General features: G+C 46.8%; 2 protein-coding genes across 2 annotated transcripts; both read left to right on the top strand.

Annotated features, from left to right (window-relative positions):
• Positions 1–3,500: 3,500 nt before the first annotated feature.
• Positions 3,501–7,138, top strand: LYZ (lysozyme; the record flags this gene model as incomplete). Its single annotated transcript, XM_079549280.1, has 4 exons — positions 3,501–3,636; positions 4,878–5,039; positions 6,910–6,988; positions 7,072–7,138. 4 exons carry the CDS (start codon positions 3,501–3,503, stop codon positions 7,136–7,138), a joined length of 444 nt encoding a protein of 147 aa, XP_079405406.1.
• A 366-nt stretch (positions 7,139–7,504) lies between these two features.
• On the top strand, positions 7,505–10,033 carry YEATS4 (YEATS domain containing 4; the record flags this gene model as incomplete). Its single annotated transcript, XM_079549646.1, has 7 exons — positions 7,505–7,555; positions 7,699–7,818; positions 7,893–7,959; positions 8,037–8,131; positions 8,766–8,858; positions 8,940–9,027; positions 9,864–10,033. 7 exons carry the CDS (start codon positions 7,505–7,507, stop codon positions 10,031–10,033), a joined length of 684 nt encoding a protein of 227 aa, XP_079405772.1.
• Between the last annotated feature and the right edge of the window lie 1,306 nt (positions 10,034–11,339).

Here is an 11,339-nt window from a genome sequence, read left to right as displayed (position 1 = left end):
ATGAGGGATGCTCTCAGCTGATGGATGCAGTAACGGTGGGTCCCGTGCTGCCTGCTCATTAGCATTAGCATCACCTTGACCTTCACCAGCCCATCAGAAGGATCATCCCAAGCTGAGGAAAACTGCTTATCTTCTGCACATCATCAAATTTCTGGCCTGACTGATGCCTCTTGGATGCTTAAATGTGGTCTCTGACATCTTTGTTTTTCCACCATTTTAAGTCAGAACTGCCAAACTGGGAGGGAACACACAGTGGGAATGTACCCCCAGCTCCAAGGCCAGATCTTCCTTTAATGATCATGCATGCTACTTAGGAGGGTGTGTGTATGCGAATGTAGAATTGCCTTTGTTATTTTTTCTTTTTCACGCTGTCAGGAACATTTTGAATACCAGAGAAAAAGAGAAGTGCTCTTCTCGGCATGAGAGAAGTTGTTACACTTGCAAAATGAAGGATGCAGTCCCAAATGTTCGTAATCTCAGGGTCTGAAGGAGGATCAGAAACCGTGTATAGAATTTCAGGTTTCTTTGAATGCAGCTTTTGAAAGCTGTTCCTGGCAGAGGCACTACTAGTCAATATGCTCAGAAACAGGAACAATTGTCTTTAAGGTGCAGGAGGAAACACCTTGCGCATTATGAAAGTGAATAACCACAGTCCCTGAAGGAATCCAGCTCCTGTTGGAGCCAGTACTGCACACTCCTATGAAGTCTGTTGAAACAGCAGTGCATTTTTATAGGACTTCCAGAAAGGATCTTCCTCTTAAGCTTCTTAATTATGGTACATCTGCAGTTGGCAGATGACTACTGGCAGGAGAATGAGGAACTAGCTGGGAATGTTTCTGTTTGACATCATGAAGTCACCCGTTTCTTTACTGGTATTTAGAAATAATAACTGTGAACTGGAAAGGAGTTTGCTAAGATTTTCATTTCTTCCCTGTTGGTGACAGCACAGTTCTGGCTATGAAAGTCTGCTTACAAGGAAGAGGGTAAAAATCATACGGATAATAAATCTGAAGACAATGAGGTTTTAGCTGCATTTATCATGAAGAAATTGAGACCTTTACTGGATAGCTAGGGTATTTATATGTCTTTTTGCTTAGTTACTTATTGACCCCAGCAGAGGTCAAATAAGAACTCAGGTCTCTCAGGCTACTGGCATGGATTGATTGCATACAGCTGTAGTTTTAGCAGTGATTTAGGGTTTATTAATATTTCTGCAGTAAATCACAGGGTTAGTAATGTTACTCTCAGGAAAGAAAAAAAAAAAAAACCAAACCTGACAGATATCCCAGCTCAGGTGGGAATTGAGGATCACAGCTCAGTGCAGTCCTAGAGAACAAAAGGGACTCTTAGGACCTTTATTTATAGGGCCTCAAGATAACTGACTTTGGTCAGAAAACTTTCCATTCTGGCTACAGTTCAGGTGAGGCAATCCTGGAATTTTCTCTCAGCTGTACAGTTCCAGTAATCCCAGTTTGTACAGTTCTGGCACTTTTTGGGTCAGGCTGTGATCCAAGGAGCAGGAGTTCCAGGTATGGTCAGGGAGTGCCTGACCGTCCCAACTCACTGCTCTCAAACAAAGGTGAAACCACAAGAGTGGCTTTTGTTGAAATTGCAGCGTGGCCCAGATGGGCTGCACTCATCTGGGCCATGCTTATTGACCACGAGGCAACGCTAATCCTCAAAAAGTGCCATTTGTTGCCATTAAATTGAACTGATACTTCAATGCAATCAGTATCATCAAGTGGTTTGGCTTGGAATATGGAGTCTAGGAGCCCTATTGGAGCAGCTACTCTCTAATGGAGTTGTATTTTGAAGAAGGACACTGTAAAAAGCTGATCTCCTAAAGAGGCTCCTAAACATTAGGGTCAATTTTCCAGTGCACTTTCTGAAGCGTCTGCAGTTCCCCATGCAAGGCTGCCTAAACATAGCACTTCCAATTGAATACAACTATATGCAGGCAGACTGCTTCTTGCCAGCACTGTCCTTCTGAAATGAACACAGCAAACAACAATTTCAAACTCTGGTAGAAAGTAACATTAAAAAGTATACCTGCTTTCAGTAGTTCAGCTTAGTTATTCCCACTAGAAACATCTTGTACAAGCTGAGCATCGGGGCTCCAGATTAGTGGTGAAACCGACTTCATAGGATCATAGAATCGTAGAATGGCCTTGGATTAGAAGAGACACCAAGGATCATTAAACTCCAATTCCCCTGCCACAGGCAGGGCCACCAACCTCCAGATCTGTAGCAGACCAGGCTGCCCAGGGCCCCATCCAACCTGGCCTTGAACACCTCCAGGGATGGAGCATCCACAACTTCTTTGGGCAGCCTGTGCCAGCACCTCACCACTTTCTCTGTGAAGAACTTTCCCCTGACATCCAATCTAAGCCTTCCTGCCTTGAGGTCAAATCCATTCCCCCTCGTTCCATCACTGTTTACTCTTGTAAAAAGTTGATTCCCTCGTTCTAATAATCCCCTTTAAAAAATGGAAGGCTGCAATGAGGTCTCCTCGCAGTCTTCTCCAGGCTGAACAAGCCCAGCTCCCTCAGCCTGTCATTATAGGAGAGGTGCTCCAGCCCCCTGATCACCTTTGTGGCCCTCCTCTGGAGCCTTCAACATTTCTCCATCTTTCTTGTACTGGGGAACCCCAGGCCTGGATGCAGTACTCCAGATGGGGCTCAAAAGGGCAGAGTAAAGAAGGACAATCACCTTCCACACCCTGCTGGCCACCCCTCTTCTGATGGAGCTCAGGATATCACTGGCTTTCTGAGCTGCAACTTCTCTTTATTAGTTCCACTATCAAAACAGGAACAATACAACAGGTGCCGATGGCTAGAGCAGAGAGTTTTTCACACTTCTTCATTTCAGTAGATCTCAGATTTCAGTAGATTTCAGTAGAAGAGGAATGTTGAAGTTGTGCCTTCTGCATGTGCTCCTTCCTCCCCAAATACTCCTGCCTGATGCCTTACCCCACCTGCCGCCGAATGGCTCCACGGCCCCCTGCACCCAGAGCCCTGATGAACCCAGCACTGCTTCAGACACTGTGTAATAGCACAGCATGACCAAGTTGCACCTGTTAATGCACAAAGGATGTGTCGCATCCTTCAGCACTTGAGAAGAAAAGCCAAATTTGCATTGTCAGGGAATGGTTTAGTAATTCTGCCAATTAAAACCTGTTTATTTACTATGGCTACTTTTATTACGTTGTTACTAGTGGTATGTTGATGATGAACAGTGGCTATGCAGTAAAATCAAGAATGTAGATATTGCAACAGACAATAAAATTCCTCTGTTGCTTAGCTAACGTGGTACTTCCCACATTGTATAAGAAATTTGGCAAGTTTAGAGTGATGTTTTAAGTGTTGGGAAATTTCTGTATACTCAAGAGGGTGTTTCTGACAACTGTAGAACAGAGAAATCAAAAGGGGGTGGGAAGAATTTAAAAGAAGAGACAGGTGCAAGAGAGCCTGCAGTCCCACTGTGTGTACGACACTGGCAACATGAGGTCTTTGCTAATCTTGGTGCTTTGCTTCCTGCCCCTGGCTGCCCTGGGGAAAGTCTATGGACGATGTGAGCTGGCAGCAGCTATGAAGCGTCTGGGACTTGATAACTATCGGGGCTACAGCCTGGGAAACTGTAAGTCTGTACTCTTATGATTTCCAGGGAGCACACGGGGTGGGAATTTCCATTTAACAAGCTTCTTTAAAGTGAGCAGGTCTGCGTGATGTTGGAATTTAGATATTAAGAAGCCATCGGTTTAGTCCATCTCTGCTTGCACAGACTGCAGGTATTTTCTACAGATTTTCCCTTTACGCTCCTTTCCCTATGATTCTTCCTCAGCTGAACAGAGATGCTGTCATCAGAAAGGTTTCCCAGAAGCAGCCTGCCCCATTCTACCTCCCCAGATCCTACGTGCTCTGGTTTTACTTGCTTCAGTTCCTTCCTCTGCAGATGTTCCCAAGGCTGTGGAGCAAGCAGGAGCAGAGTGCGGAGCCATGCTGGGCAGAGACACTGGTGTCAGGCTGGCTTGGTGGGGGTTGCTACAAGGAGTAGTGGGGGAGAAGGGATGCTGTGCATGCTGATGTGGGAAGGTCAGTCAGAAAGAAAGTGGGCTGAGAGGGGATCCTAGAGTCAAGGAGTGAGGGGCCACTTGAAAGCTTCTTTCCTCTGGTGGGCACTGACAACAGATTATTGTTAAACCAATTTCCTTTGAAGGGAAGCATGCATGCATTCTGTTCCCAGATCTGGAGAGCAATCCATCATGTTCACAGCTGAAACGTGAATTGCTGTCCCCATCCCTCCTCCTTCCTGCTGCCCTGACACGGATGCAGCAGCACATAAATAGGACAAAATGAGGCCATCATAAGCCACGTAAAGTACAAGCAGCTGAAATAAGCCTCATTAAGGTGAGCACGTATTGATGCAGAAAGAACACGGGGTGTGCCTGGCAGCAGGAGCAATGCGAGCAGCTTTGTTCGGATGCATCTGCACTGCTTGCCAAAAGCACCACCTGTGAGACGTGCTGGGGCTGCCCAAAGCTTCCAAGAGTGGTAGGAGCTGCGCTGCAGAGCACAGCCTGCCTGCCAGCATCCTGAGGCATGATTTGTGTGTCTGTATATAGGGAGGGAGGAACGCACAAAAGCATGCTGGAATTTATTTTTAGGAGTAGAAATCCTGTGCCAGGTTTACTAAGAACATTTTGAAGTTAACACATGTTTTCACACCTGGTTGGATTGGAAAAACGGTGTGCTCTGGACACAGTCATCTTTCAATTAAGAGAAGAGATGGATTGTGTACCTTCATACATAAGTCAGATACAGGTTTAAAATAATAATCTCGGAGGGTTGTTTTTTTTCTTTTGAATGGAACTTTGACAGGGGTGTGTGCCGCAAAATTCGAGAGTAACTTCAACACACATGCTACAAACCGTAACACAGATGGGAGTACCGACTACGGAATCCTACAGATCAACAGCCGCTGGTGGTGCAACGACGGCAGGACCCCAGGCTCCAGGAACCTGTGCAATATCCCATGCTCAGGTGAGCTCAGTTTCTCAAGGCAACAAATGCCCTTCCATAATCCATGTGCTAGTAGATGAGCAAAGGTTGGTTACAACCCCATCTTTAGAACAAAGCAGAACAAAATTCAAACTCACTCTTCTCATTTTCGAAAAGGAGATCTGCACTGTAGCCATGCGCACATGAGAGGAAAAAGTTTCTTAATGGCAGGAACTGTGTTTCCCTGTCTACCCATCTGAATGTTTCTAGAGAAAAGAGGTTTCAGAGAAGCCATTTATTGATTAGCAGTGGCACTAACCTCTGGAAATTTTTCTTTGAAGGTAGTAAGAGCTTGACCCTCGCAAGATATTGTCCAAAATGCCACTTCCCCATCCCACTAGTGAAGGGGAGGAGAGGTGAACAGATTTGCAAATCCCCCCTAGTTAGATAAAGGTGAAGTGACACTCGAGGTCTGTACATACAAAGGAAAAAGCATCATTTTTAATAGGAGACTCCTATGAAACAATCATCCTATATGCGTTGGCCCTCCCACAATTATTTCTATCTAAGTACCATCCATGTGGGATGCATGTGCAACGGCAGGTATAGGGAGGAAAACATTTTGATCGTGTGCTGTGTTTTGTTCATCTGTACGGCCAAACAAATAATGCATCCCTGTAACACCAACTCATTTTGACACGGACAAGGAATGCCTACACATGTAGCTAGGACCAACACATTCGAGGGAAAATAATCTGCAGGCAGAGTGAAAACGGGACAGCAGAAGAGGTCAGGGTAACCATACTGTAACTGCAAGCTTTCTCATCAGCCTGTGTCCAACACAGCACAGGGCTTACGCTGCCAGCTAATTTGTGATGCTTGTTCACCCCCAAAATGGCCATGTTCACACGGAAAGCAAAATAGAAAAGACTAAAATCTTTCTTTCTCACATCCTTTTAGTTAGGATTTCAGTTTTGTTTAAAGTGTGGGTGTTTAGAACAGTGCAATAACCCTTTTGTCTTTCTAGAGCACAGCTGAATGGATGGTTATCTGCCAAGAAAGCCAACTAACAGTGCAGTTAGGTACCATAGGCAAAACAGTTTGGTTGCAGATTAACCATAAAATGATGGCAGAAAGTTGTTTGTTGTCACACCAGTAGCCGCATGCTATATTCTAACTCTATCTTCCAAAGACAAATGCATGAAATAGAGCTTCATCTTGCAGCCTGGATTATTCTGCATCGTTTGTGGCTTTGCTTCACTGGGTTTACTCTGCCTGCATTCTGATAGCTGGAAGTCGCTAGAGGAAAATTCTTTGGTTTTCTTTGGAACTTAGAGAAACTGCCACACATCTCAAGGCTTTGCTATTTACTCAGAGAGCGGTGAGGTGCTGGCACAGGCTGCCCAGAGAGGTTGTGGATGCCCCTTCCCTGGAGGTGTTCAAGGCCAGGTTGGATGGGGTCCCTGGCAGCCTGGTCTAGTATTAAATGGGGAGGCTGGTGGCCCTGCCTGTGGCAGTGGGGCTGGATAACCGTGATCCTCGAGGTCTCTTCCAACCCAGGCACTGTCTGATTCTGTGATCCCTTACCAAAGACTGGACAGCAGACATCCCAGAGATGAGTAAGGATCTCTGTGCAGTCAGGCCTTAGAATGGGGATCTAGAAGCCCAGGGTGGCTGCACGCTGCTCCCAGGTTCCCTTTCCCCAGGTCGTGGCGCATCTCTCGCTCTTCTCCCCCACGCTGTCTGTCCCTGCGTGCTGCACACACTGGCGCCGCTCCGCTGCCTGTTTCAGCAGACACCGTGCGGGCCCACGGGAGCGGGGAGCAAAGTGCTCAACGCCAACACGCTGATCGCCTGAAGACGATTAAAAATAAAATCATGAAATGCCGCCTTTTCCGCTTCCTTTCTTAAGCACTGCTGAGCTCGGACATAACGGCGAGCGTGAACTGCGCGAAGAAGATCGTCAGCGATGGAAACGGCATGAACGCGTGGTAGGTGGCGGGGGGTTCCGGGGAGAGGAGCCAACAGCGCCGACGGCAGCGCCGTCCCTCACCGCTCCTCTCCCTCCGCTCAGGGTCGCCTGGCGCAACCGCTGCAAGGGCACCGACGTCCACGCGTGGATCAGAGGCTGCCGCCTGTGAGGAGCCGCCGCGCCCAGCCCGCCCGCCGCACGGCCGACCGCTTTGCTAGCGCGACGATCCCCGCTTGGCAGTTTTAAACGCGTTCCTCATTAAAGCCACCATCCGCAAACGGCTTCCCGTCGCTCCGCGCCTCTTTCCGCTGTCTGGGCGCCACTCGCGGCGCGGGCGGGGCGGGGCGGGGGCCGGGCGGGAGCTCGCGGCCAACCGGCGGCCAACAGGCGCCCCGTGACGGCGCCGCCCCGCCCCCGTGACGCGACGCGGGCGCCGGGGCCGCGGGGCTGAGCGCTGCGGTGCGGCGGGGCCGGGCCGGGCCGGGGCGGGAGCTGAGCGCGGCGCGGCTGCGGGCGGCGCCCCCTCCGGTGCAATATGTTCAAGAGAATGGCTGAGTTCGGGCCTGACTCCGGGGGCAGGGTGAAGGTGCGGCGCGGGCGGAGGGAAGGGGCGGGCGCGGGGCTCGTCCGGCGGGTGCCGGGGCCTCTGCCGGCCCGCCCGGCTCGGGCTGCTGCGGCGCTTACAGGCGCGCTTCTCGCCGCTGCCGCTTCTCTTCTCTCCCGCGCAAGGGCGTCACCATCGTGAAGCCGGTAGTGTACGGGAACGTGGCGCGGTACTTCGGGAAGAAGAGGGAGGAGGACGGGCACACGCATCAGTGGACGGTTTACGTGAAGCCCTACAGGAACGAGGTAGGGCCCGAAGCGCCCGTGCCGTCGGCGCCGTGCCCGGGTGCGCGGTGGGGCTGAGCGAGCTTCTCTCCTAGGACATGTCCGCCTACGTGAAAAAAATCCAGTTCAAGCTGCACGAGAGCTACGGGAATCCTCTCCGAGGTGGGTGTTGTGTCGGGGCGTTTGTTCCCCTCGGTCCCGCTGAGGCTCATCGCCCTCATCTCTGTTTCGCGCTGCAGTCGTTACCAAACCGCCGTACGAGATCACCGAAACGGGCTGGGGCGAATTTGAAATCATCATCAAGATATTTTTCATTGACCCAAACGAGCGACCTGTGAGTACGCTGAGCTTCTGATAGTGCTTCTGCCATTCTGGCGGCCCGGTGCTGGGCTGCTTTGTACGGCTGGTCACAGCCCGCCAGCCACGGAGCTGGTAGAGCTCACTTTTCCAGGAAACGTGCTCTGTCTTCATTCAGTGGGTGCCTGTGTTTGCTGGTTTCTGTGCTGCACTGCAGGCTGAGGCTTCTGGGACGGCTTTGGCTGCACTTGGCTTCTCTGGTGCTTGGCAGTACAGGAACACATTGCACCGCACCTAAACTACAGCAATGATAAGGCTGTGGAAACCACTCTCAAACTGATTTATTGGCAAAATGGCTCTAAACTAAATCATCTTCTCTGTTTGGAAATGCTTTAAAGAAGGTCTTTGTGGGTTCTTATGCATCTATCCTCAAGCACTTGCCCAGACAATATAAAGACATCAAGCTGCATTTATAGCAGGCATGTTTAATAATGAATACTGAATTTAAGTAACTCTGCTGATGTTGTATGATGTTTATTTTTGTATTCCTAAAAGCATTTAAAATCCTATACAGTTGTTTAGTAAGAACATCTGCTACTGTTTTGTATCTAGGAGATGATTGGTGTTTCCCTGTGGTTGTCAAGCTGATAAAGCTCTGTCTTTGTATCTAGGTAACCCTGTATCACTTGCTGAAGCTTTTTCAGTCTGACACCAACGCGATCCTGGGAAAGAAAACTGTAGTTTCTGAATTCTATGATGAAATGGTATGAAAATTTTAATGTAAACCAAGCCTGACTTTATTTAGAAAAGTATTAATGGGGCTGTGTACTTTGGTCCTTCCTTAGATATTTCAAGATCCTACTGCCATGATGCAGCAACTGTTAACAACGTCCCGTCAGCTGACACTTGGCGCTTACAAGCATGAAACAGAGTGTAAGTGCAAAATGAGAATACCTTCACCAACTGTCATTTACTATTAATGTTTTCTGCAGGATGTGATCATACAGTGAGTTTGGCTGCATGAATTTTGAATAGCTTGGTGTTAGCGGTGACAGCGCGATCACAGAATCACAGAATGGCCTGGGTTGGAAGGGACCTCAAGGATCGTGAATCTCCAACCCCCCACCACAGGCAGGGCCACCAACCTCCACATTTAATGCTAGACCAAGCTGCCCACGGTCCCATCCAACCTGGCCTTGAACACCTCCAGGGATGGGGCATGATTGATGCCTGGCTTATCATATTTGGGATAGTTTGGTTGATTTTATGAAGGTGTGAAGTGCAAGCAAAAATTATCCTCACTGAATTGCACTGTCCATAAGTATGATATGTGTGGGATCTGGAGGGATCCACGACTGAGGGGAGATTTGATCACTATCACCCGTTTCTTTTGCTGTAAGCAGTTGAGATTTTTTTTCACCTAATCTTTAATTTTTGGGGTTTTGTTGTTCTTTTTTTTTTTTTTTTTTTTTATTATTTGTTTGTTTGTTTTTCTTTGTTTTTTACTCTGGCAAATGCCACTGTGAATTACACTGTTTCAACCACGAAACTGATAGACTGAATGAGGTCATCAAGCAAACTTTTCTTCTTCTGCTATTCCATTTTTTTTCCAGTTACCATTTTTACTAACATTGCTGAGTCTGTAAGGCTAAAAGTAATTGTTTTGTATTTTTTCAGGACATGTGCTTTCCAAATTACTGCCACATGTATAAAGAAAAGTCGAAATTTTAAAGATAATTCATATTTCTTTTTCTTTATTGCCATCACAGTTGCAGATCTTGAAGTAAAAACCAGGGAAAAGCTGGAAGCTGCCAAAAAGAAAACCAGTTTTGAAATTGCTGAGCTTAAAGAAAGGTTAAAAGCAAGTCGTGAAACCATCAACTGTTTAAAGAGTGAAATCAGAAAACTTGAAGAGGATGATCAGTCTAAAGATATGTGATGAGTGTTGGCAAGGAGCCTGTAATGAGGATGAAAGGACTTCAGTCGTGGAGTTGTATGCGTTCTCTCCAATTCTGTAATGGAGACTGTATGAATTTCATTTGCAAATCACTGCAGTGTGTGGCAACTGACTGTTGATAAATGGGAGAAAACAAGAATGAATGTATCCTCATTTTATAGTTAAAATCTCTGGGTATGTACTGGTTTATTTCAAGGAGAAGGGATCGAAGAGAGGGAGGCCAGATTGCTGCTTGTACTGACTGCATTTGAGTGGTGTAGGAACATTCTGCATATGGTCCTGTGTTAGTTTACAGAACGCCACTGTTTACTGTTTTTGTTTTGTTTTTTACTTTTTCTACTGCAACGTTAAGGTTTTAGAAGTCGAAAATAAAACATGCAGGTTTTTAAATACTTTTTTGTCTCTATCCAGTTTGGGCTTCAAGTATCATTGTTAATAACAAGTCCTGATTTAAGTCAGAGGTTGAAATGTAATGGTATCCAAGATGCTTAAGTTTGCTATCAGCAGAACGAAAAAAAAAAACTTCATAAAATCAAAAAATAGCATTTTTAATAACTTCTTTATCAACAGATAAGAGTTTCTAGCCCTGCATCTGCTTTCACTTATATAGTTGATGCCTTTGTATTTTGTGTGTTTGGATGCAGGAATAGATTCCTGCTCTGTTTTGTGGATATTCTATTTAACACTCATACTCTGCTGTGTTTAGCCTTTGAAAAATCCATGAGTCCAAAAGCCATGAAAAAAATTGGTGCCTGATTGCCTGATCTTTGGCTTGTAAATCTCCCTCTTCTTTTGTAGCCTGATAGAGATGGCAGACCCTCGGGTTTATAAAGGCTTGGGCATCTTTGCTACTTTGAGATTCTGTGTTGCAGTTACCTCTGGCAGAGAGGAGAAAAGCCCCACAGACCTCATCCCCTTCTTCTATAGAAAACAATATTGTTAATGCTTTGAGAACAAAGCACTGGTTTGAAACAATTGATAATTAGCATTTAACATGGCTTGGTAAAGATTCAGAGCTGAAATAGTTGTGACAGTGTGAACTCAGTATGGAGACTTCATTAAGAAAAACAGCTGTTAAAATTGGGCATGTTTCATCGAAGAGGATGGGGCAGCTTGCACAAGTGCTGCCCACACAAATCCCTCCTGGTGATGCAGACCAATTTTTCTGGCATTCTGACTGCCCTTGCTGCTGATCACAGAGAGCAACTGTTTTTATCAGCCACAAGCAATTTGCTTATATTGCTTTCCAAGCATTGTAGGTAAGTATAAATGCATTGGCTCTGTAGCA

This window comes from Tetrao urogallus, assembly GCF_951394365.1.
Source record: "Tetrao urogallus genome assembly, chromosome: 1".
Taxonomy (NCBI): Eukaryota; Metazoa; Chordata; class Aves; order Galliformes; family Phasianidae; genus Tetrao; species Tetrao urogallus.
Note: the sequence above shows the minus strand (reverse complement) of the source record. Positions and strands in the feature narration are given on the sequence as shown.